Source organism: Pseudorca crassidens, chromosome X (genome assembly GCF_039906515.1).
Source record: "Pseudorca crassidens isolate mPseCra1 chromosome X, mPseCra1.hap1, whole genome shotgun sequence".
Taxonomy (NCBI): Eukaryota; Metazoa; Chordata; class Mammalia; order Artiodactyla; family Delphinidae; genus Pseudorca; species Pseudorca crassidens.
In genome coordinates, this window is record NC_090317.1 from 18,039,382 (window position 1) to 18,066,421 (window position 27,040).

Genomic DNA, 27,040 nt, shown 5'->3' on the forward strand with positions numbered 1-27,040 from the left:
GCCCTCTGTTAGTACTTCTTCCATTTGTGAGGAAATTAGTGACTGCAGAAGCTCTGCCTTACTTCCCCTAATCTCTTGGCAGAGAAATTAAAAAGACAACAGAAATTGCTGTTCCGCTGGAATTCTGCATGACATAGGGGGAATTGATTGGGACAAATCAATTGAAGAAAACAATCTCTATTTGAGGAGAATGCATCTTTAATCATGGTAATCCCTTTAGTAAATTGCTTTCTCTGGTGACATGGCAATACCTAATTACAGTTTGCTCATTTTGATTTTCCCTTTACCGTGTTGCTTGCTGCTAATGCCGTTGTGGATTTGCAGGCTGAGCAGTGAACTTATTAGTGGCATTAAAAACTCAGCCAAGTGGGTCTCAGGACCAAAATGCCGCCACTCTTAGAAGTGAATGGCAAGTCACAGAACAATTATATTTCTTTGGCACTTCCTCAGAAGACCTATTTTCCATCCCCTCAATAATTTGGATTCTCTTCTCTGAGAAGTATTCTCAATATCCTCCTAAAATTGTGAAAATAAAAATGGAATACAATAGTAAAATGGGTATAACCAAAGACCATACTGACAGCTTATGTACTAGGATTTGCTCCACAATCCAATTTATGTAGTTTAGCGTAACATTAGTTTCCTTGATGAAAAGAAACTCTACTGCCAGATCATGTTCAGCAGTGGGTCATTGTGACTCCCAGGTCTTCTGTGGCAGTTGTGCCCAGCCAGATTTGTCATAACTTGGAAGTGCATACTTTGTTTTAAATGAATGTCAGTTTTAAAAGTAGCTGTTGCAATAGGGTGATAACATGATGATGTTTTCCCCAAAGATGCCTTAATAGCATCCTATGTCTTTGATATCCTCTACATCATCTTTGTTTTTTATATATAGATTTATTTTATTTATTTATTTATTGGCTGTGTTGGGTCTTTGTTGCTGCGTGTGGGCTTTCTCTAGTTGCAGCGAGCGGGGCCTACTCTTCGTTGCGGTGTGCGGGCTTCTCATTGCGGTGACTTCTCTTGTTGTGTAGCACAGGCTGTAGGCACAAGGGCTTCAGTAGTTGTGGCTCGCGGGCTCTAGAGCGCAGGCTCAGTAGTTGTGATGCACGGGCTTAGTTGCTCCGCGGCACGTGGGATCTTCTCGGACCAGGGCTCGAACCCATGTCCCCTGCATTGGCAGGCGGATTCTCAACCACTGCGCCACCAGGGAAGTCCCTACATCGTCTTTTTAAGAAAAAATACATTCATCTCCTTACTCTCAAAATCTTCTCCAACCAAGCTTTCCCAACTTCTGTCCTACTGTCCTGCAACTTATCTCCCATGCAGCCTCCATTCCTACATGCCAGGGTTATTCTAGGAATATACCTGAAAGAAATACACCATGTATTCAGAGATGTATATCAGAGGATGTTCACTGCAGCATCGTTTGTGCCAGGGAGAAATTAAAGACAAACTAAATGCCTATCAGTGAGAAAATGGCTAATAGTGCCCTTATATTCATTCATACTGTGGAATTTCTTGCAGTGATTAAAAGGAATGAGGCAGTCTACATGTATTAACATGCAAAGATTTCCAAGACCTTGTAGCATATGCATATGCATAGAAAATACATTTACCAGTAATTACCTCTGGGGAGTTGTGGAACGGGGCATGTTGAAAAGGGGGCTTTCTTTTTTTTTTTAACTCTATACACTCAGCTGTTGTTTGAAGCTTTAGCTTCAAGAATGTATTCATGTGTTGAGTAGTTTAAAAATTAACAAAATAAAAGCATTCTATCCACTGTGCGGAGGATGGTTTGCATGAAGGAGGAGACAAGGGAAGCTGTGAGTCCAGGGGAGAGATCCAGGAGGATGTAATCTAAGCAGCAGCAGGAGCAAGCAATGGCACTGATAAGGGGACGAAGTCGCAAAATATTAAGAAAACAGTATTTTTGGCATGTGAGAATTAGTTAGACCTGGAGGATGAAAAAGGAGGAGGAATCTAGGGTGACTTGTGGGTTTCTGGGTTGGGCAACTGGTTGGCTAGTAGAGGCCTTTACTGAACACGGTTGGGGGCAGGGTGGCAGGGGCCCACCGGAGGAAGAGCAGCTAAAGGAATCGAAATGCTGTGTTGTTTGTGGCTTGTTGAGTCTGAGTTGCCTGAGGGACATCCAGGTGGAAATGGCCAGGAGCAGTTAGATCTCCAGAGATGTCTGAGCTAGACATAGATTTGGGACTCCTTGGTGATAGGTAAAACCAGGGCCATGGATGAGAGCGTTCAAGACTTGTCAAGTGAGAAGAGTGGAGGGTCAAAGAAGAATGAGAGAACAGCCATCTTTAAGAAAAACAGCCCACACAGCAGCCTGAGAACGATTAGAGGAGGGACCCGGGAGGAAGTAGTGTCAGAAAGTAAGGGGAACACCAAGTTTTAAGACAGAGAGTAGCCAACAGTATTGGATGCTGCAGAGAGCTTAAGATGAGAAGCTAAAAAGAAGCCATGGAGGGATTAACTGTAAACTGGCATGAGGGAGCTCACTGGGTAAAGAGCAATGGCTGATAAAAATGTTCTAAAGTTGAATTATGATGGTTGCACACCTCGCTAAATTTACTAAAATTCATTGAAGTGTACACTTGAAATTTACTTGAAATGGGTGGTGTGGTATATACTCAGTAAAGTTGTTTAAAAAGTTGAAATGAGGACAAAAAAGAATCTATTGGAATTTAGTTTGCAGCAAGCTCTGATTCCAAGCAAAACTTTCCAGTCTAACCTCTTCTTCCTAATTGGTTGGGAAAAGCCCCATGAAATAAAGACGGGAAATGCGCATTACTGATGTCACATCCTGATCATTGCCCCACTCTCCTGCAATATCAAAGACTACTTTACGTGTTTGATTTGCTTTTCACCAAGCAATAAATATTACCACCCTATTCCCTGTCTTCCTTTGGATAATTGCAGTATACTTGCTGTGTTTATTACTTATTCTTATTTATGTATTTATTTATTTTTAGCATATATTTCCAGTTTAGGGTGCCAGGCTATAAGGCCCCAGTTCTGATCTGTTTTTGTTGTTCTTAATTGCATTTTAGTGTGTTTAAACGTGCCCTCTTTATTGGCCCTGCAAGGCCTTCACTCTGAAATCTCATTCATTTTCTGATACCTCTATTACGCTTATAGGCTGATGCCTCGTTCTCAGTCATTTCCCTTCTTAAATTGACTTGGCCAATGAGACGTATTTGTCTTAGTTAACAGGCACATTTGCCATATTCTGTAGACAGTTAAAAGCAATATGGAAAACTTCCACCCCTTCTTAGTTATAAGGAACTGGGACTGCCGTTGCCCCTATTTTTTTTTTAATAAATTTATTTATTTTTGGCTGTGTTGGGTCTTCGTTGCTGCACGCAGGCTTTCTCTAGTTGCAGCGAGTGGGGGCTACTCTTCGTTGCGGTGTACAGGCTTCTCATCGCGGTGGCTTCTCTTGTTGCAGAGCACGGGCTCTAGGTGCGCGGGCTTCAGTAGTTGTGGCGCACAGGCTCTAGAGCGCAGGCTCAGTAGTTGTGGCACACGGGCTCTGTTGCTCCGAGGCATGTGGGATCTTCCCGGACCAGGGATCGAACCCATGACCCCTGCATTGGCAGGTGGATTCTTAACCACTGTACCACCTATTTATTTATTTATTTTTAATTGAAGTATAGTTGATTTACAATGCTGTGTTAGTTTCAGATATACAGCAAAGTGATTCAATTTTATACACACATACACCACACACACATATACGTATATTCTTTTTCAGATTCTTTTCCATTATGGTTTATCACAGGATATTGAATATAGTTCCCTGTGCTATACAGTAGGTCCCTGTTGGTTATCTGTTTTATAGGTAGTAGTATGTATATGTCAATCCCAAACTCCTAATTTATCCCTCCTCTCCCCTTCCCCCTTTGGTAACCATAAATTTGTTTTTTATGTCTGAGGTTGACCCTATTTAATTAAAGTGTTTATTTCTTGCCAATTGCATCTTCTTTTTATTTTGGCTCAATATCTTCCTGCTGCTTTTTATCCTCCTTTTTAGTGATCTGGCTGCCACTCTTTGTAGTAGAATTTTCCTTTTTCCGTTTTACATCTTTTTAGCTATAGGTTTGGGCCACTTGGCATCTTTGCACCTTTCCTGGTCTCGCTTTGGGCCTGCCTACTTTGTCCTTATACCACAGAGCTATTTGTACGAGGATCATCCAGCTTTTTATCCTCAGTTGCCTTCCCCTTGGGTCCTTCCAGCTTATGTCCTAATCATGTTTCCCAAATGAAATTTTTCCATCTGATGCCTCCTCTTTTCTTCCTCTGGATCATGAGTAACAGCATTATGTGGCTGCATTGAACAAGGTGTCTACCGCCTGTGAATTACTGATAATTGTTTCCTATTGATAGGAAAACAATTCCCGAGTTGGTTGCTCTGTCTTCTGTATAGGCAGTATCCTCTTATGACCATCCCATACCATGTATGCACATTTCATATTGCCTGATAAATAGTCACATTATTTCTGAGACGTAGCCCCTACCTTAGTAAGTGGGACAGATTTTGTGGTTCTTTCTCCCCACCCTAGGCAAGTCAGTAGTTGCTCCCTTAAAATTATGTCTCGGCTGATAACTCTTTGGCAAACTTAAAGCCCTCTTCTTTAAGCTAGTCATGGTCTCCAAAAGACACTGATCCCTTTCTTTGAGAGAGAATCCCAAGCAGTCTCTTTAGATTCCTCTCCAGACAGTGTCTGTGTCAAAAGGAGGAATGCAAAGGTCACTTGAACCCTGTCCCTTTACCCTTCATTTCTGCCATGAGACCTCCACAGACCTGAATGAAATCCTGGAATCTCGGGGTTGGAAGGGTCATCAGAAGCTATTTACCTTCACCCCCTCATTCGAGGTTTGAATCCCTTCACCAGTATCTCTACCAAATGGCTGTCCAAACTCATGGACCACCTCCAGAGACAGATCTCACTGCCTAGGTGCAGCCTACGCAATTGCCAGATTGCACTAATTATTAGAAAGTTCTTTATTTCTTTTAAGCCCAAATCATTTTCCCCTTAAAAGAATGACAGAGCTGAGAAACAGCAGTACTAAAATGGCATGGCTATGGAGCAAGAAGAATGTGAGATGAGAAAGAGAGAAGGAAAATAACAAAGGGGCTCCAATAAAGATGTTTAAAAATAAAATAAAAATAACAAAGGGGGCATGTGCAGTGCAGGGGATCCGGCAGTGCCAGACGAGGAGGTCGGTGGAGCGAGGGGGGGCAAATGAGGGAGTCTGAGCTGAGAAACAGGAATGGTGCTGATGGGTAAACAGGAAGGCAATGGAAATGTTGATGGGAGATTAAGGAAGGAGATACTAGAACCTCTTCTAAAACAAATGGAACCCAGGTTAGAGGTTTAAATCAAAGTGCAGAGGAACAGAAAAGCATCTTTAACATTCAGAATCCATCAGAGGAGTCCAGCCTTGCCCTTTGCCTAAGGATATGGAAAAGATCACTGTGGAGACAGGAGAGAATGTTTAGTAGAACAACAACGAGACCGAGAGAAGGGAATAATTGGACACAGGAAATGAGTTTAAAGAGCAATGGAAAGAGAAAAAGAAGTGAACAGAGAAATGGAAAAGGGGGGAAATAAAAACACAGAACTTTTAGGTTAAAGAACTGTATTTATTCCCATGAGAGCACGTAATTGTATTTTCCTGGCAGTCATCCCACAGACCTCTGCAAGGGGAAAGGGGCGCCGGCACGTGCGACTGAAAGCATTGAAGTCTTACTGCTTTGTACTTATTACAGCCAAGCAAGGGACTTCATTAGTGAAGCTATATTTTGATATTGCAGAGACAGGCACTGAAATGCCAATCACCAGCAGCCCCTACACGTGGGAATCGGTGGCAATGGAAAGGACAGGGTGTGGCCCAGGGGTACGTACATTGTGAGGCAAAGGCAAGCGTCAAAGGTATGGGAACCCAATCGTGGTGGTTCCAAGTGAGAAATAAATGGAACCTACTCACGAGAAATCCTGTTTCCTGCGCAGCGTGGCACACAAAATGCTGGCATGTATCCCCTGCTTACATAGTAAGGCATCGAGTTCCAGGCAGCAAAAGGGAGTAAGAAAATAACCTTGTAGGGGCTTCCCTGGTGGCACAGTGGTTAAGGATTCGCCTGCCAATGCAGGGGACACGGGTTCGAGTCCTGGTCCGGGAAGATCCCACATGCTGCGGACCAACTAAGCCCCTGTGCCACAATTACTGAGCCTGCGCTCTAGAGCCCGCGAGCCACAACTACTGAAGCCCGCGCACCTAGAGCCCATGCTCCGCAACAAGAGAAGCTACCGCAATGAGAAGCCCGCGCACCGCAACGAAGAGCAGCCCCCGCTCGCTGCAACTAGAGGAAGTCTGCGCGCAGCAACGAAGATCCAATGCAGCCAAAAATAAATAAGAAATAAATTTCTCAAAAGAAAATAACCTTGTAGATTCCACCCACACTGAGTGCAGTGAATTGATGCTGTGGGTAATGAGAACTGCCTGTTTTCAGAGAGCTTTGGCATGTAGAGGTCAGGGTTTGAGCCCTGCCGTTTGCTTCCTGTACCACCTCCACCATCGGCCCCGCCTGCATCTTGTCTTCATCGTAGCTCAGTGGGACTCCTTCCCCTAAGGAAATCATCAGCTGATGAAGATAGACTCCTTGGGAAGGGTATCTACGAAGGAGGTAGCCCTTCACCTTCATATTCTCTGTAGACTGGGGATATGTGTTCATTTGTGTGGCCATTGATTCATGCATTCATTCATTCAGTTTTTCAGTGCCTGTGCTAGCCAGGTACTGCATGGGAGCTACAGAGAGGAGTAAGACTTGTTTCTTTCTTTGAAGGGGCTCCCAGTCTAGCTGAGTGATGAACTCTACTATGCTGCAGACTGAAATTAGTGCTATGATAGAAGTACAATCCAATTGATAATCACAGAGGGAAGTGATTCATCTGGGCTGGGGTAAGAAGGGAAGGAAGGCTTCCTGGAAGAAGTGTCATGTAAGTTGAAGCCTAAGAGAGAGAAAAAAAGAGAGATACCAATCCAGCCTGAGGGAACAGCATGAAGAAAGACATGGGAACCTCAAAGTACTTGTCATTTTCAGCAAATGATAAATGGGATGGTAAGACAACAGTATATGGTACTTGGAGAAATATGTGGGCAGTTGAAACTGGAAAGCAAGACAAGTTGAGATGGAGAAGCTTGTGAATGCCATGCTAAGGAATTAGGACTTGATCCCACATGCAGTAGGGAGCCATCAAGGATTTTGAGAAAGAGAGGAATTGAATTCAACATGGGATCGAGGAAGAGAGTACTATCTTATGCCTGCTGTCATGGAATAGGACATTCTTGCTTCCTGGACAGCAGTGGGCCATTGGAGAGGAATGGGTATCATATCTAGCTGGGGCATTGAGAACTGTGGCAGATGGGAAGTACGTGGGGAGAGAGAGGCTGAGGGAGAGAGGAGAAATGGTCACAGTCCAAAGACAGAGGAGGTGGTACCTGTGGGAATGTGAGAATGGCAGCTTACTGACAGTCCAGATCCAAAGATGGGAAGGAAGGAGGAGGGAGCCAGGATGACAATGTGTTCTTCCAAGTAAATTGAGGGGAAAATGCCTCAATTCCCCAAATCCCATTGATGGTGAGGGAGGCATTTCACAACTGGAGAGGTTTTAGGCAACAGATTTAGATGGAACAACTTAGAGAGGCTTTTCATCTTTCATTTATGAGGACACCTGCCTGCTGTTGATTTCTGGCCTGTGATGTTCCCACACCCAGGCTGAGTGTTTTCAGGGACTTGTGCCATTTTGACCAACTGGCTGTTGTACTAGTAACTTCCCTTTGCTGTTGGACATCGCAAGCATTTTAGTTCTCAGGTACATTTTTTGTAAGATACACCATGGCTGATTAAAAATGGAAGATGACCAGACTTTGCGTTTTCCCATTCAAGTATATCAAAGCCCTGCCTAAAATACCATCAAAGAGCTTTTCAGTAAGCATTTTGGAGCCTGGGCTCCAGGAGACTATAAGGCTACTCCCTTACTCTCCTGACCGCCCCCCGCCCCACAGCAATTTGATTTGGCTACAAAAAGTGACATTTTGTGTTCTCCTTCTGCATCCTCCGAGCCCAATGACTGCATACCTCTGTAGCTGCATCATGCTTGAAATGTACATTATAAACAGAGCTCTGTGAATCTAAACCATTAATTTTTTTAAAGTAATGAGGACAGAGTGTATTCACTGCTTCATTGATTTTTTTTAAATGCATTTTCAGCTGAGCATCATTTGCATGACTCAGAAAAGCAAATGTAAGTTTCCTGAGGTTGTATATAGATTTCTCTTAAAATAGCCTCAGACTAAAACCCGTGACAGAAATTGCCTTCTCCTTTCATTCCCAATTGAGGAGCCATATTTGCAATTCTAAGGTAGTGCTTAAATATCCATTTTAATTCATTTGGACAACTTGACTTTCAAAGCACTGAAGGAGTACCATGTGGGGCTTGACGCTTGGGTATCGGGTACATTCACACACCCCTCTACAAAGTAAAATGCCAGAGGAGCAATGCACTCACACCCCCCTTAGGAACTAGGATGCACCCCAAATCTTTTGGTTTCTATAGTTTGTTTAATCATGGTAAAATATATATAACATTTGTCATTTTAACCATTATGGATACAGTTCACTGGCATTAATCACACAATGTGTGTGCTGCCACTATTGCCAAAATTTGCCTAGTCTGCCTATTTATATTTTATGTAAATGGCATCATATGACATGTGGTATTTAGTGACTGGCTTCTTTCACTTAGCATCATGTTTTTGCAGTTCATATACCTTGTACATGTAGGAATGTACTTCATTCCTTTCTATGACTGAAAAATTTTCATTGTATGGATAGACCACATTTTGTTTATCCATTCGTCCATTGATGGACACTTGGGTTGCTTCCACCTTTTGGCTGCTGTGAATAATCTGCTATAAACATTGGTATACAGGTATCTGGTGTCTCATACAGGTTGTTAATGCATCAGAGATAACAATATAGCATTTCCAAAGGCCGTCTTGAGTTGGAACTCTGGAGGCACCTTCTAGTGAACTTGGTTGTACAGGTGTTGTGACACTGATAGCACTGCCACAAAGCCTCAGCACAGTTAGGATGGCAGTGCTTCACTGCCACTGTCACTCACTGTCAAACTTCTCCGAAGGCTAATCAGTATTCAGTGAATCCACGTCAGCTCCCACTCTCTTCTCAACTCAGTACTCTCTGGTTTTTGACCTAAACACCCTACTGAAACTTCTCTCAAAAATCTCCTGTAACCTTCTAGTTGACACTTTCAGTAGCTTCTTCTCAATCCTTACTTTCCTTGACCTCTCTATAACATTCCACCATGCTTCTCCTCCTCTCTTTAAAGTGTTCTCTTCCCTTGCCTTTTATCTATTTATTTGTTTGTTTATTTATTTTTGGCTGTGTTGGGCCTTCATTGCTGCACGCGGGCTTTCTCTAGTTGTGGCGAGCGGGGGCTGCTCTTTGTTGTGGTGCGCGGGCTTCTCATTGCGGTAGCTTCTCTTGTTGCCGAGCACGGGCTCTAGAGCACACGGGCTTCGGTAGTTGTGGCTCGCGGGCTCAGTAGTTGTGGTTCACGGGCTCTAGAGCGCAGGCTCAGTAGTTGTGGCGCATGGGCTTAGTCGCTCCGCGGCATGTGGGATCTTCCCGGACCAGGGCTCAAACCCGTGTCCCCTGCATTGGCAGGCGGATCCTTAACCACTGCGCCACCAGGGAAGTCCTTCCCTTGCCTTCTTGAAGCCTGTTCTCTTCATCTTCTCCCCTGGGCCTGGCTGAACAGTGTCTCAGTCACCAGCTGCTTGTATTCCACTGACTCTCAAGCCCATGGGAATCAGGTAACCCCCCCCCCCCCCCCCCCCGCCTCCTGTGGGAAGGGAAGGCTTTGAGGAACTGTGATTCCTGTGGAGCTGTTAGGTAGCCTCAGGTGAGAAGGATCTGTAGCCATGAGAGTAATAGTCGTGACACTCCTGTGGAAGGTGATGATAATTCTAGGACTGGTGGCGGAAGGCCAGTACCACACCACCCACTCATACTGTCACACTTGCCAGGATGGAGCTGTTCTGTTTCTGGGAAGATGACCTGACTCATTATGCACCTAAACAAGCATAGTAGTGGCCCACATCATAAGATTCTACAGTAAAATGATCTGATTTCCAAAGGGATTACGTGGTATTTTTTATTGTTCCTTTCTCAATGGCTGGACGCAATAGTGAAGCATAGTTAGTGGCTGAATCCCCTGGACACCATTTTGTATTAGACACTAAGCAGTCTGAGCCCCAGTTAAGGGCAATTGCCATGGCGTTCCCCTCTCGACAAGGAAGTTGTCATCGAAAAAGCTACCTTAAGTCACTAATCAGGACTATGTGAGTCAAAATGCCCAGCTTTGGTAGTGTACCAAGCCCAGGTGACTCAAGTGTCCCAACAGTGCTTATAAGACCTTTCCACCTAAGTACCCCATACAGGCAGTGAAGAGTGGGAATAAACACCTGTTCCTGAGGATCTGGGACATAACCTCAAGGTCCTAGTAAACAGGAAATATCTTATGAAGTCTTCAGTGAGTTTGCAAATAGCGCACTTTTGCTCCATCATACAGCCTTGCATGTTTCAGTATAAAATAGTGTGCTTTTGCCCTAAATCCCAGGGAAGAAGCATGCCATGGCTTCACGTACCCACAGCCCACTGCAGTGTAACCTGAAGGTACACCCACCCCAGACGGAGAAATAGAGCCTATAGGAAGAGAGGCCATGCCTATACTAGTGGCAAAATCAACTGTATTCTTTCAACATCCCAGCATTGTAACTGAGGGTATTTGCAGGCTGGAATTAGCTGTAAGAAATGAAGTGGGCATCTCATTGCACCAGCCCTTTTCCAGGAGAGGCGATTGGATTATTCCCAGAATTTACAGTCATTTAGCTGGCAGAATCGGCAGCTCACTTGTCAAGAAGGCATGTTGTGAAATGGGCCCTAAAAGGAGTCCCATTAGACCAATTAAAACCAGAGGCCTCAAGTGTGCCATTTCCCCCTCGTCTGATCTATGAAGAAGAAAATCTAGACTCCCGCAGACCTGAGGCTCATTAACAAAGTCACTTTCCTCTGCTTTCAAGTCCAAGTAGTCATTTCACACCTGAAAGTTCAGAAAGGTTGACAGGGCGGAGGCGGGGTGAGGGTGGGGGATTGATGTGGCAGGAAGGAAGGTTGTGTTGAGGGGAGGACAAGGGAACCGAGATCTATTGGGGATTCAGAAGCAAATGGTGGGGCCCAAAGGCTTCTGTGGGAAGGGGCAGCAGAGTGAGCAGTAGTGTAATGAACACGATTTCTAGTGCTTTCCCCAACTTCAGCCTCTGGGGTCTACCAAGCAATGTACTGAAGGTTTCGCATATTCATGTCCTGCGGGCCAACTGTGCACAGCAAATACAAAACGCAGGGAGAGCAGTGTTGCTCTGTTGCCATATTAGGGCCGGATTGAAGCCATCTGCTGGTGCAGGCTTGGCAAGCAGCAGCATTTGCTCCGCTGGTAGTGTGACGGCAGCTCTTCTTCCAGGCTGCCCCGTGGAGTTGGCCCGCTGGTGTGGGTAAGGCCCCTGTAGCAGCGCCTTGCCCTGCTTGATGCCCACGCCATCAGAGGGCAAGCATTAGAATCCTATTATACGCTCAAGACCCCGGTGGCTCTGTAGGGGCCCAAAGGCTCGTCTCACTGGCTGACAGATTTTCCCTGGCTGCCTGTGTAGCCCAGGCCCAGCAACTTCTCCCCCAAAGCTTGGTGTGTACTGCCTTTAGTAGACGTTATTATGCCAGGGTTTAAAGGAAACAAAAACAGTCCAGTGTGGATTTACTTATTGCCAGGGTCTCTTATCCACAATTAGACCAGCTTAAGAAGAAAGTGGATTCAGAATTTGGTAGGTGGTGATCAGCAGAAAGCCTCACATCATAAGGGAAGCAACTGACTGCCTCTCCCTGCTCATAGGTGCCCTGGTGGGGGCAGCCCCCTTGGCTGCTGTGGGTAGAAGAATGATCGCAGCCTGAGCTCCTCACTGGGCCCCAAGAGCCTTGGAATCAGAGAGGGACAGAACTACTGACAGAAGGAAATTGAGAGTTCATCTAGTCCAATACACCGATTTAGCAAAATGGGGGTGACTGAGGCCCAGAGGAGAGGGAAATGACTTGCCAAGGGTGAAACAGTAACTCAGTGACTGAGCCTGGCCTGGAACCCAGGGCTCCAGACCCCCAGGAGGTGCCCTCTTCCTTAGGAACTCTCCTAGGAGACTGAATAACTTAGTGGGGGGCGCTCCCCACTGAGTGCTTCTTCTGATGCAGAAAAACTTTTCCACACGAAGTGCAGACCTTAATGACTGGTGATCATTTAAAGGGATTATCTATTCTGCAACACAAAGGACGTAAGAGCAAAATGAGAGTCAGGGCTGAGTGTATCATTAGTACAGATTGTTGGGTCTTACCCACTGGGTGTAGTTAAACTGATTACAAATAGAAACAGAGTTTTGGATTTAGCATGAAAATTTCCTTGCTGGCCCAAAAGGTTCTCACTGACGTTCAGCTGAAAGACAAAAGCCAATTTATGTGCGTTTTACAATTTGTACCTAACCAAACAAAGATATAGTCTGGAAAATCACTGATAAACATAAAAATATGAGTGATTTAAGGGTATGGTTTGTGGTTATTCCCATAAGGCATCTGGTTCGTAGCAAAATGAGAAGGTTTTGGTTTGGTGTGGATTTAGCTTCTTCATAGGTTTTTAAATTTTCTTTTAATATTTGCTACTGGCTGATCCCCAGATACTGTTCCCACAGGCTTCTTCTTTTTCCCAAGACAACATGTCTGACAAGTCTCTCCCGCCCACTTAGGGCTGTCCTCCAAACTGTTAACAGTGATTTCTGAAAAACACAAAACAGATTATGTGGATTCCTTATTTAAAAACCTTGCAGTGGCTCCCTATTGCCCACAGGAGAAAGTCTTAGCATTCCTATCCACCATGATTTGGCCCTTACTTACTTGTCCTTCCTGCCCTACCTTTAATCACCCACCAGGCAACACATACACACGCCACAGCGATGTGAACTCTGCATTCCTTCCCTCCGTCGAGGCTACCTGCTCCTGCTGAGTATGCCCTATCGACATTCGCAGATATTAATGATTTTTCTCAAGCTGAACCCTCTGCCTGAAATGCATGACCATCCCATTCAGCCCTGCTATATAGTTCCACCCATCCTTCATGGTGCAGGTTATGGCCCAACTGTCCCAAGAAGCCTTCCCAGAACCTTCCTTTATCTGGGGAATTTTTCTCTCTCCCTTCTGTCACCCTGGTGTTTCACTTGTGCCTTTATCCGAACCCTTTCTGCTTTCTGCCAGCTGTCTCGTTGGTTTGTCTATTGGTCTATTTTCCTTACCAGACTGTGGGATTCTTGAAGGCAGACACTAAGTCTTTCTCCAAGCTTCTAGCTCAATGCTTGGGCCATAGTAGACTACTGTTAAGTTTGTTGAATTAAATTGGATTATATTTCTCCCGTCCAGGAATGTCCATAGTTATCTTTAACCAAAACCCCAGTTCCTCTGTGTCCCATAGTGCTTCCTTGTCATGCTAAGCTGTCCCCTTCATCTCTAATCTCTGTGATGGTGGCCCAGGCCCAGAGTGTGTCTTTGCTGGAACTCCCATCAGTATCAGCCACACGAACCCAGCTATAGGGTTGGGTGATAAAGCTTTGCTGCTGCTGAGTGAGAAGCCTTGGGAAACCTGTAGCCACAGCGTAGGAAGCACTAGAAGGTATTCTTCTGAATATTCCTTGGGTCTTTTGGAGGTAGAAGACTTCGCCCAGCTTTGTGCCAGGGGTGCATGATGGCCTTGGCCATCACTGCTGATTGCTTCAGGTAAACAGAACTGATATAATGCCCATTTGGGGTCCCCAAACCTAGAACTCTTTTCAGTATTTCACAAAGCTTAATAAAGCTACTTAATCAAGTCTGTGATCAGTTCTATGTGGAAACGTTGACTTCTCTCATGTTTTTTTTTTTTTTTACATCTTTATTGGAGTGTAATTGCTTTACAATAGTGTTAGTTTCTGCTTTATAACACAGTGAATCAGTTATACATATGTTCCCATCTCTCTTCCCTCTTGCGTCTCCCTCCCTCCAACCCTCCCTATCCCACCCCTCCAGGCGGTCACAAAGCACCGAGCTGATCTCCCTGTGCTATGCGGCTGCTTCCCACTAGCTATCTACCTTACGTTTGGTAGTGTATATATGTCCATGCCTCTCTCTCGATTTGTCACAGCTTACCCTTCCCCCCTCCCCATATCCTCGTCTGTTCTCTAGTAGGTCTGTGTCTTTATTCCTGTCTTACTCCTCGGTTCTTCATGACATTTTTTTTTCTTAAATTACATATATATGTGTTAGCATACGGTATTTGTTTTTCTCTTTCTGACTGACTTCACTCTGTATGACAGACTCTAGGTCCAACCACCTAACTACAAATAGCTCAATTTCGTTTCTTTTTATGGCTGAGTAATATTCCATTGTATATATGTGCCACATCTTCTTTATCCATTCATCTGATGACGGACAATTAGGTTGCTTCCATCTCCGGGCTATTGTAAATAGAGCTGCGATGAACATTTTGGTACATGACTCTTTTTGAATTATGGTTTTCTCAGGATATATGCCCAGTAGTGGGATTGCTGGGTCATATGGTAGTTCTATTTGTAGTTTTTTAAGGAACCTCCATACTGTTCTCCATAGTGGCTGTACCAATTCACATTCCCACCAGCAGTGCAAGAGTGTTCCCTTTTCTCCACACCCTCTCCAGCATTTATTGTTTCTAGATTTTTTGATGATGGCCATTCTGACTGGTGTGAGATGATATCTCATTGTAGTCTTGATTTGCATTTCTCTAATGATTAATGATGTTGAGCATTCTTTTATGTGTTTGTTGGCAGTCTGTATATCTTCTTTGGAGAAATGTCTATTTAGGTCTTCTGCCCATTTTTGGATTGGGTTGTTTGTTTTTTTGTTATTGAGCTGCTTGTAAATTTTGGAGATTATTCCTTTGTCAGTTGATTCATTTGCAAATATTTTCTCCCATTCTGAGGGTTGTCTTTTGGTCTTGTTTATGGTTTCCTTTGCTGTGCAAAAGCTTTGAAGTTTCATTAGGTCCCATTTGTTTATTTTTGTTTTTATTTCCATTTCTCTAGGAGGTGGGTCAAAAAGGATCTTGCTGTGATTTATGTCATAGAGTGTTCTGCCTACGTTTTCCTCTAAGAGTTTGATAGTGTCTGGCCTTACATTTAGGTCTTTAATCCATTTTAGGCTTATTTTTGTGTATGATGTTAGGGAGTGATCTAATCTCATACTTTTACATGTACCTGTCCAGTTTTTCCAGCACCACTTATTGAAGGGCTGTCCTTTCTCCACTGTACATTCCTGCCTCCTTTATCAAAGACAAGGTGACCATATGTGCGTGGGTTTATCCCTGGGCTTTCTATCCTGTTCCATTGATCTATCTTTCTCATTTTGTGCCAGTACCATACTGTCTTGATTACTGTAGCTTTGTAGTATAGTCTGAAGTCAGGGAGCCTGATTCCTCCAGCTCCGTTTTTTGTTCTCAAGATTGCTTTGGCTATTCGGGGTCTTTTGAGTTTCCATACAAATTGTGAAATTTTTTGTTCTACTTCTGTGAAAAATGCCAGTGGTACTTTGATAGGGATTGCATTGAATCTGTAGATTGCTTTGGGTAGTAGAGTCATTTTCACAATGTTGATTCTTCCAATCCAAGAACATGGTATGTCTCTCCATCTATTTGTATCATCTTTAATTTCTTTCATCAGTGTCTTATAGTTTCCTGCATACAGGTCTTTTGTCTCCTTAGGGAGGTTTATTCCTAGATACGTTTTTTTGTTGCAATGGTAAATGGGAGTGTTTTCTTGATTTTACTTTCAGATTTTTCATCATTAGTGTATAGGAATGCCAGAGATTTCTGTGCATTAATTTTGTATCCTGCTACCTTACCAAATTCATTGATTAGCTCTAGTAGTTTTCTGGTAGCATCTTTAGGATTCTCTATGTAGAGTATCATGTCATCTGCAAACAGTGACAGCTTTACTTCTTCTTTTCCAATTTGGATTCCTTTTATTTCCTATTCTTCTCTGATGGCTGTGGCTAAAACTTCCAAAACTATGTTGAATAACAGTGGTGAGAGTGGGCAACCTTGTCTTGTTCCTGATCTTAGTGGAAATGCTTTCAGGTTTTCACCACTGAGGACGATGTTGCCTGGGGTTTGTCATATATGGCCTTTATTATGTTGAGGAAAGTTCCCTCTATGCCTACTTTCTGCAGGGTTTTTATCATACATGGGTGTTGAATTTTGTCAAAAGCTTTCTCTGCATCTATTGAGATGATCATGTGGTTTGTCTCCTTCAGTTTGTTAATATGGTTTATCACGTTGATTGATTTGCATATATTGAAGAATCCTTGCATTCCTGGAATAAACCCCACTTGATCATGGGGTATGATCCTTTAAATGTGCTGTTGGATTTTGTTTGCTAGTATTTTGTTGAGGATTTTTGCATCTATGTTCATCAGTGATATTGGCCTGTAGTTTTCTTTCTTTGTGACATCCTTGTCTGGTTTTGGTATCAAGGTGATGGTGCCCTTGTAGAATGAGTTTGGGAGTGTTCCTGCCTCTGCTATATTGTGGAAGAGTTTGAGAAGGATAGGTGCTAGCTCTTTTCTAAGTGTTTGATAGAATTCGCCTGTGAAGCCATCTGGTCCTGGGCTTTGGTTTGTTGGAAGATTTTTAATCACAGTTTCAATTTCAGTGCTTGTGATTGGTCTGTTCATATTTTCTATTTCTTCCTGATTCAGTCTTGGCAGGTTGTGCATTTCTAAGAATTTGTCCATTTCTTCCAGGTTGTCCATTTTGTTGGCATAGAGCTGCTTCTAGTAATCTCTCATGATCTTTTGTACTTCTGCAGTGTCAGTTGTTACTTCTCCTTTTTCATTTCTAATTCTATTGATTCTATTTCATTTCTAAATCTATTGATTGAGTCTTCTCCCTTTTTTCTTGATGAGTCTGGCTAATGGTTTATGTATTTTGTTTAACTTCTCAAAGAACCAGCTTTTAGTTTTTTTGATCTTTGCTATCGTTTCCTTCATTTCTGTTTCATTTATTTCTGATCTGATTTTTATGATTTCTTTCCTTCTGCTAACTTTTGGGTTTTCTTGTTCTTCTTTCTCTAATTGCTTTAGGTGCAAGGTTAGGTTGTTTATTCGAAATGTTTCCTGTTTCTTAACGTGGGCTTGTATTGCTATAAACTTCCCTCTTAGAACTGCTTTTGCTGCATCCCATAGCTTTTGGGTCGTCGTGTCTCCATTGTCATTTGTTTCTAGGTATTTTTTATTTCCTCTTTGATTTCTTCAGTGATCACTTTGTTATTAAGTTGTGTATTGTTTAGCCTCCATTTGTTTGTATTTTTTTTACAGATCTTTTCCTGTAATTGATATCTAGTCTCATAGCTTTGTGGTCAGAAAAGATACTTGATACAATTTCAATTTTCATAAATTTACCAAGGCTTGATTTGTGACCCAAGATATGATCTATCTTGGAGAATGTTCCATGAGCACTTGAGAAAAATGTGTATTCTGTTGTTTTTGGATGGAATGTCCTATAAATATCAATGAAGTCCATCTTTTTTAATGTATCATTTAAAGCTTGTGTTTCCTTATTTATTTTCATTTTGGATGATCTGTCCATTGGTGAAAGTGGGGTGTTAAAGTCCCCTACACTGAATGTGTTACTGGCGATTTCCCCTTTTATGGCTGTTAGTATTTGCCTTATGTATTGAGGTGCTCCTATGTTGGGTGCATAAATATTTACAATTGTTATATCTTCTTTTTGGATTGATCCGTTGATCATTATGTAGTGTCCTTCTTTGTCTCTTCTAATACTTTTTATTTTAAAGTCTATTTTGTCTGATATTAGAATTGCTACTCCAGCTTTCTTTTGGTTTCCATTTGCATGGAATATCTTTTTCCATCCCCTTACTTTCAGTCTGTATGTGTCTCTAGGTCTGAAGTGGGTCTCTTGTAGACAGCATATATATGGGTCTTGTTTCTGTATCCAGTCAGCCAATCTGTGTCTTTTGGTTGGAGCATTTAGTCCATTTACATTTAAGGTAATTATCGATATGTATGTTCCTATTCCCATTTTCTAAATTGTTTTGGGTTCGTTATTGTAGGTCTTTTCCTTCTCTTTTGTTTCTTGCCTAGAGAAGTTCCTTTAGCATTTGTTGTAAAGCTGGTTTGGTGGTGCTGAACTCTCTCAGCTTTTGCTTGTCTCTAAAGGTTTTAATTTCTCCATCAAATCTGAATGAGATCCTTGCTGGCTAGAGTAATCTTGATTGATTGTAGGTTTTTCTCCTTCATCACTTTAAATATGTCCTGCCAGTCCCTTCTGACTTGCAGAGTTTCTGCTGAAAGATCAGCTGTTCACCTTATGGGGATTCCCTTGTGTGTTATTTGTTGTTTTTCCCTTGCTGCTGTTAGTATGTTTTCTTTGTATTTAGTTTTTGACAGTTTGATTAATATGTATCTTGGTGAATTTCTCCTTGGATTTATCCTGTGTGGGACTCTCTGTGCTTCCTGGACTTGATTAACTATTTGCTTTCCCATATTAGGGAAGTTTTCAACTATCATCTCTTCCAATATTTTCTCAGTCCCTTTCTTTTTCTCTTCTTCTTCTGGGACCCCTATAATTCGAATGTTGGTGTGTTCAGTGTTGTCCCAGAGGTCTCTGAGACTGTCCTGAAGTCTCTTCATTCTTCTTTCTTTATTCTGTTCTGCAGTAGTTATTTCCAGTATTTTATCTTCCAGGTCACTTATCCGTCCTTCTGCCTCAGTTATTCTGCTATTGTTTCCTTGTAGAGAATTTTTAATTTCAGTTACTGTTTTGTTCATCATTGTTTGCTGTTTAGTTCTTCTGGGTCCTTGTTAAACATTTCTTGTATTTTCTCCATTCTATTTCCAAGATTTTTGATCATCTTTACTATCATTACTGTGAATTCTTTTTCAGGTAGACTGCCTATTTCTTCTTCATTTGTTAGGTCTGGTGGTTTTTTCCTTTGCTCCTTCATCTGCTGTGTGTTTTTCTGTCTTCTCATTTTGCTGATCTTACTGTGTTTGGGGGTCTCCTTTTCACAGACTGCAGGTTCGTAGCTCCCTTTGTTTTTGGTGTCTGTCCCCAGTGGCTAAGGTTGGTTCAGTGGGTCGGGTAGGCTTCCTGGTGGAGGGGACTGGCGCCTGTTTTCTGGTGGATGTGGCTGGATCTTGTCTTTCTTGTGGGCAGGACCGCATCCGGCAGCGTGTTTCTGGGTGTCTCTGACCTTATTATGATTTCAGGATGCCTCTCTGTTAATGGGTGGGGTTGTGTTCCTGTCTTGCTAGTTGTTTGGCATGGGGTGTCTAGCACTGGAGCTTGTTGGTTATTCAGTGGAGCTGGGTATTAGCATTGAGACGGAGATACCTGGGAGAGCTCTCGCCATTGGGTGCTAGTGTTGAGATGGAGATCTCTGGGAGATTTTCGCTGTTTGATGTTATGTGGAGCTGGGAGGTCTCTTGTGGACCAGTGTCCTGAAGTTGGCTCTCCCACCTCAGAGGCACAGCACTGACTCCTGGCTGCAGTACCAAGAGTCTTTCATCTACACGGCTCAGAATAAAAGGGAGAAAAAGTAGAAAGAAAGAATTAGTAGAAGAAGGAAGGAAGGAAGAAAAGAAGGAAAGAAAGAAAGGAGGGAGGGAGGGACAGTGGGAGGAAGGAAGGAAGGAAAAGAGAAAGAGAGAAGATAAAGTAATTAAAGAATAATTATTAAGAAAAAAGAAAAAAACTAATAATAAAACAGACAGAACCCTAGGACAAATGGTGGAAGCAAAGCTATACAGACAAAATCTCACACAGAAGCATACACATACACACTCACAAAAAGAGGAAAAGGGGAAAAATCATAAATCTTGCTCTCAAAGTCCACCTCCTCAATTTGGGATGAGTCGTTGTCTATTCAGGTATTCCACAGATGCAGGTACATCAAGTTGATTGTGGAGCTTTACTCCGCTGCTCCTGAGGCTGCTGGGAGAGATTTCCCTTTCTCTTCTTTGTTCGCACAGCTCACAGGGGCTCAGCTTTGGATTTGGCCCCGCCTCTGCGTGTAGGTCCCCAGAGGGCGTCTGTTCTTCGCTCAGACAGGACGGGGTTAAAGGAGCCGCTGATTCGGGGGCTCCGACTCACTCAGGCCGGGGGGAAGGAGGCGCACGGAGTGTGGGGCGAGCCTGCGGCAGCAGAGGCCCACATCTCGTTGCACCAGCGTGAGGTGCACCGTGCGTTCTTCCAGGGAAGTTGTCCCTGGATCACGGGACCCTGGCAGTGGCGGGCTGCACAGGCTCCTGGGAGGGGAGGTGTGTAGAGTGACCTGTGCTCGCACACAGGCTTCTTAGTGGCGGCAGCAGCAGCCTTAGCGTCTCCTGCCCGTCTCTGGGGTCCACGCTTTTAGCCGCGGCTCGCGCCCGTCTCTGGAGCTCCTTTAAGCAGCGCTCTTAATCCCCTCTCCTCGCGCACCAGGAAACAAAGCAGGAAGAAAAAGTCTCTTGTGTCTTCAGCAGCTCCAGACCTTTTCCTCTCATATGTTTTTTTGATGTACAGTTGATTTATACTGTTGTTAGTTTCTGCTGTACAGCAATGTGATTCAGTTATACACATATATACATTTTTAAATATTCTTTTCCATTATGGCATATCACAGCATATTGGATATAGTGCCCTGTGCTATACAGTAGACCTTATTGTTTATCCATTCTGTATATAAATAGTTTGCATCTGCTCACCCCAAACTCCCAATCCATCCCTCCCCTCATCCTCCTCGTCCTTGGCAACCACAAGTCTGTTCTCTGTCTGCAAGTCTGTTTCTGTTTTGTAGATAGGTTCATTTGTGTCGTATTTTAGATTCCACACATGTAAGTGATATCATTGGTATTTGTATTTCTCTGACTTATTTAGTATAAACTCTAGGTCCATCCATGTTGCTACAAACGGCATTACTTCATTTTTTTTAATTAAAAAAAAAATTTCGGGGCTTCCCTGGTGGCGCAGTGGTTGAGAGTCTGCCTGCTGATGCAGGGGACACGGGTTTGTGCCGCGGTCTTGGAAGATCCCACATGCTGCAGAGCAGCTGGGCCCGTGAGCCATGGCCGCTGAGCCTGTGTGTCCGGAGCCTGTGCTCCGCAATGGGAGAGGCCACAACAGTGACAGGCCCACGTACCGCAAAAAAAAAAAAAAAAAAAAATTTTCTTGGAGTACAGTTGATTTACAATGTTGTGTTAGTTTCTGCTGTACACCAGAGGGAATCTGTTATACATATACTCTTTCTTAGATTCTTTTCCCATATAGGCCATTACAGAGTACTGAGTAGAGGTTCCTATGCTATACAGCAGGTCCCTATTAGTTATCTATTTTATGTATAGTAGTGTGTATATGTCAATCCCAATCTCCCAAGTTATCCCTCCCCCCTCTTACCCCCTGGTAACTATAAGTTTATTTTCTACATCTGTAACTCTATTTCTGTTTTGCAGATAAGTTCATTTGTACCCTATTATTTTTTACATTCCACATATAAGTGATATCATACGATATTTGTCTTTCTCTGACTTAGTATGACAATCTGTAGGTCCATCCATGTTGCTGCAAATGGCATTATTTCATTCTTATTTATGGCTGAGTAATATTCCATTGTAGAAATGTGCCACATCTTCTTTATCCATTCATCTGTCAATGAACATTTAGGTTGCTTCCATGTCTTAGCTATTGTAAATAGTGCTGCAGTAAACATTGGGGTGCATGTATCTTTTTGAATTATGGTTTTCTCAGGGTATATGCCCAGTAGTGGGATGGCTGGGTCATATGGTAGTTCTATTTTTAGTTTTTTAAGAAACCTCCATCCTGTTCTCCATAGTGGCTGTAACAGTTTACATTCCCACCAACAGTGTAGGAGGGTTCCCTTTTCTCCACACCCTCTCCAGCATTTATTGTTTGTAGATTTTATGATGATGGCCATTTTGCCCAGTGTGAGGTGATACCTCATTGTAGTTTTGATTTGCATTTTTCTAATAATTAGTGATGTTGAGCATCCTTTCATGGGCTTTTTAACCGTCTATGTCTTCTTTGGAGAAATGTCCATTTAGATCTTCCACCTATTTTTTGATTGGGTTGTTTGTTTGTTTTTTTGTTGTTGAGTTGTATGAGCTGTTTGGATATCTGGGAAATTAAGCCCTTGTCCATCACATCATTTGCAACCTCCCAGTCTGTAGGTTGTCTTTTAGTTTTATTTCATGTGTTCTTTAGTTAGTTATCTTTGGCAGGATATTTTCCTTAATTTTTTTTTCAAGAAGGAACCCATTACTATTTACTGACTGCAGTATACTTGGTATATGTACAAAATTTTTCAATTTGTTTATGATATAGGTCCATATGAGGTTCAGAGTCAGCCCTGCATTCAAAGAACACCTGTGCCACTTACCAGCTGTGTAAATACAGGCAAAAGAAGTAACCTGAGCTTGAGCTTCCTCATCAGTAAAATGGGAATTATAATACCTACTTCACAACATTACTGAGAAGGTTCGATTACATGAGATCATGTATATAAAGGGCTTAGCACAGTGCCTGGCACACAGTGAGGACTCAATAATTGGTAGTCATTTTTATAATTTCAAAACATAGGTTCCAAGAGATAGACAGAGGTATTTGGTGGCAATAAGATGAGAAACTACTGGATCTAACGTAACTGCTGGGTTTTCCACAACTGCTAGAGTAGACAAAACTGTGTAGTAGAGCAAGGTAAATAGTGGAGGCGCTGAGTGGTCACATTAGTAGATGTTGCTTGCTTAATCCTGATGTTAGGCAAGGGGGATATCGAAAATGAATCTGAAGGCGCTGCTGAAAGTGCTCTCATTCAGGTCAGCCCGAAAAATCCTCCTCTTCATTTAAGTTGAGAAGTTGCCATGAGACTCAAGGCTGGGCTTTCAACAGATCCAGCCGTATGTGTTCTCGACTTTGGTGAAATCTGATCGGGATCTAAGCCTGCACTATCCTTGCCGACTGACAGCTGACCTCGGCCTGCTCTGTGCGCGCTGCACCGTACCTTTCAGAGAAAGAGGTCTGATTTCCAAGTAGCCCATTGCTCTTTTTCTCTTTGATTTTCCTTGTATCTGTTTATTCTGGGGGGAGAGGGAATGGATATTAGTCTACTGGTTCACTTTTCCCTCAGCAAGAGGGTTCCCTGGAAATTTTGATTTGCACTGTTATCATCAGCACTCAAGAAGAAACACGTTCTCAGCTTCAGAAGAGCAAAATGTGGTCAGATTCATAGATATTAAAAGTTAGGACATCATTTCCTTGTACAGCAATGAAAAATAAGTATAGTTAGTAACAAAATAGAAAAATTACTTGTATCAAATGTGATAAGCAAAGGACTCAATAAAATATATATTCAGATTAATAGGGAAAATATCAATACACATTAGGTAAGAAGGCAAAGGATATGAACTGTTATTCGTTGAGAACTAAAACACAGCAAAAGTTCATCTATACTAGTAATCAAATACACTCAAATTAAAGAAACTTTGAGATATCATCTTATACAGACTACAGTATCTTTTATTCGTTCCCTCATCATTGCTGGTGGCATTATAAACTGCACTAGCCCTTTGGAAAGTAGTGTTGCGGGCTGTAATCAGATCCTCTGGCTTTGATCACCTTGACCTTGCTGCCTGCTCTAAGGAATGCCAGCCTCACAGCAGCCATGGTCCTGGGCCCTGCTCTGCACACATCCTGGACCAGCTGAGTCCTTACACTTTCTTCCTGTGACTTACTGCGTGTTTCATCCCCTGTAAGAGGAGCTCTTCCTTCCTCTTCCTTCCTTCCTTCTGCAGAATCCGCTTCCTCTGTGCCTGTTGCTATGCATCTCCATGTCCCCAAGGGATCTTTCTGGCTCCATTGGCCACAGGACAGTTGGCTGCTGAGGTCACTCACATCACATCACCTTCACAAGCTACTGAAATAGAAACAAACTTTGGTGACTGAGTCCAGAAAAGCCAAGGGAGTAGATTTGAACTCTAAATCTGGAAAAGCAAATCTAAGAGAAACTGAGCCCTGGGCTAGGACCAGCTGTCTTTAATTTCCTGACAAACCACTATCTACTTAGATTTACCCTCTGGGAGATTTCCGCGTTAGGCCAACCCCAACACCCCAATTTCTTTTCAGAATCATGAGCATATCTCATAAACGGTAGGCAGTCGAAGAAAGAGGACCCTTACCCATTAGCCTTTCCTTAGTCTATGCATATATAATGCATAATTCTATGCATTATATTGGGCTGGCCATAAAGTTCGGGTCTTTCCGCTTACAGAAAAACCCAAACGAACTTTTTGGCCAACCCAATATCCTGTGTGGGTGTGGGTATGTGTGTTAGGGGTGGGCGGTGAAAAGACCGTATAGATAAAAGAAATATTTCTGAGAAAAATAAAATAACTTCCAATGGCAAACTACCCTATCATCAACGCTAAGGCAAGGCCTCCCAGGGGAAAATCTGAACGGGGTGCAGGGCCCAGGAAAGGTACCCTGGGAGGCTACCACATCCCCTCTCCCACCAACACACATACACACAAGGACATGCATGTAGTCACCCACATGGCACCTTACGTTTGGATACCTGTGAGATCTGGTGAAAATGACCTTCAAGCATGGCCTTGCCAGGTGGGAGATGTGGAAAGGGCCAGTGTGCACTCTGGGCTGTGGGTGGAGCCAAAGGTGGGAGGGGAGCAGCCAGCTCTCTCCCTGTTGGTGGGATCTCTGGCAGGAGCACCACTAGCCATCTTCCTCGGGCGGGCCCCGCCCACAACACCCCTGTCTTCTTCCCATCTCCTGGCGGCCTTACCTTCAACGAAAGGAGGAAATCAAAGCTGGGGCATCCCAGCAGTGCAGACAAGCGCTTGGGCCGTGAAGAGTGCAAACCTGAGGCTGTCGGTAAGCCTGTATTGAAATTCTTTCCTTTCTTTCGGCAGAACTGGCTTATGATCTGGACGTGGACGATGCTCCTGGAAGCAAGCAACATGTGAATCAGAAGGACAATGAGATAGTTGCCTCTCACAACCTCGGGAACGGCCCTTCCCCCCTGAAGATTCTCACCAGCTTGGCAATCTCCGTGGTGTGCTCTTTCCTCCTGGTGCACTGACTGCCAAGGTCACCGCACACGTGCTGCCCTTCAGCACCCTGTGGTCTCCCTCTATAAAGGGAACCACCTTTTTCTTTTTTTCTATTTTTTTATCTTATATACCTCCTCCAGCCATTAAGTAGAAGACTAACCATGAGTTACGTTTTCGAAAATCAAATGGTATCTTTATGAGGACGGTAAATTTTAGTGGTAGTATAGATTGTCCTTTTGCAATGAAAAAAAAAAAATCAGATTGTGCCAAATTATTTTCCTATGTTTGGCTGCTAGAACATGGTTACCATGTCTTTCTCTCTGTCTTTCCCTTTGCATGGATTTCTTTGGAAAAAAAAAAATAAATGCTCAAATAAAAATGTGTTGGGTCTTTTTTTTTTTTTTTTTTTTGGCGGTACGCGGGACTCTCACTGTTGTGGCCTCTCCTGCTGCGGAGCACAGGCTCCTGACACGCAGGCTCAGCGGCCATGGCTCACGGGCCCAGCCACTCCGTGGCATGTGGCATCTTCCCGGATCGGGGCACGAACCCATGTCCCCTGCATCAGCAGGCAGACTCTCGACCCCTGCGCCACCAGGGAAGCCCAGCATTGGGTCTTTTTTTGTCAGCCCACGTACGTGGTGACCATGCAATGCTTTCCCCCTCCTCACCTAGCTTTCTACTCAGTATAAGAAAATCCCCCTCCCTCCCTGCCTACCTTTTGGGTGAGTATCAGCCTTGGCTCCAAGCTCCAGTCAAAGCCAGTCCGTCCCAACACACACCCACTCCATAATCTCCATCTACAAACGGGGTAGAGTATCTGGCCTATGAAACTAAAGGCATCTCAGAAAAGTGCCCCGTCTCGCTCTACAAATTTCACTTCGCTGAAAACGTTTTGCCCAACTAGAAATCCTCTGTATGGATCATGTGCACAATTAATATCCTTCCTTCCCCCGACCCAGAGAGGGGAGCCCCAATAGTGCAAAGTAATTCCCCAAGCTTCTGTGCTCCCCGTCTCCCTTCTCCAGGGGCTGCCACGTGGCAGGGCCGGCAGTTGCCCTGGGTCAGGTTGCAGAGGTTGTCACCGGGAAACCCAGGATTTATAGGAAGCAACACGGCTCTTGGCCTCAGACGGGCTCCTTCAACAGTCGTTTGTGCCACAACTAGACCTTGTGTACCTGTTGGCTGTCAGGCACTGTACCAGCTGCTGGAGATGATACAAAACTAAACAGATTGGATCCCTGCTCTCACAGAGCTGAAGGTCCGACACCAACACTAGTTCCAACATCGGCAGCTGATGCTGCTCTTTGAACGTCCCGCTGCCAAAGAACCTCAGGAACGACCGACTCGCCACTGTTTCCAATGCCTGGCTTATTGCCCACTTGCCAGGTCGGGTCACCAGAAACGCTGTTGACTCTAATGAGTGGGAACTCAACTCCCACCTGAGGGCAAAGAGGGGCAAAGCTGGAGGAGGAGGAGAGAGAAGGGGCTGAGGCACAGGGCCAGAGTATGAGTCAAGGTCAAGGAAGGACTGGAATGTCCCCTTTGATACTGGGAGGCGGGCCCAGCCAGGTGCTCCCGTTTCTGCCCGGTGGCAGGAGGTGGCAGGAGGTGAGCCTGTGGGAAGCAGGCAGGGGAGTTTCTTATAACTTATCTTTTCCCCTCCGGCTGTCTCCAACACACTTTCATCAGGGTCTCCTGCAGAGCACAAGT

General features: G+C 43.8%; 1 protein-coding gene across 2 annotated transcripts in view; it reads left to right on the plus strand.

Moving 5' to 3' along the window:
* Positions 1 to 25,711, plus strand: part of GPC3 (glypican 3) — a 449,578-nt gene extending 423,867 nt beyond the window's left edge. For both annotated transcript variants that reach the window (XM_067722649.1, XM_067722650.1), the window contains exon 8: positions 25,190 to 25,711. In XM_067722649.1, the coding sequence (XP_067578750.1) occupies positions 25,190 to 25,359 (170 nt within the window). In that variant the 3' untranslated portion in view covers positions 25,360 to 25,711. The remainder of the gene's footprint in view (positions 1 to 25,189) is intronic.
* The last annotated feature ends 1,329 nt before the right edge of the window (positions 25,712 to 27,040 follow it).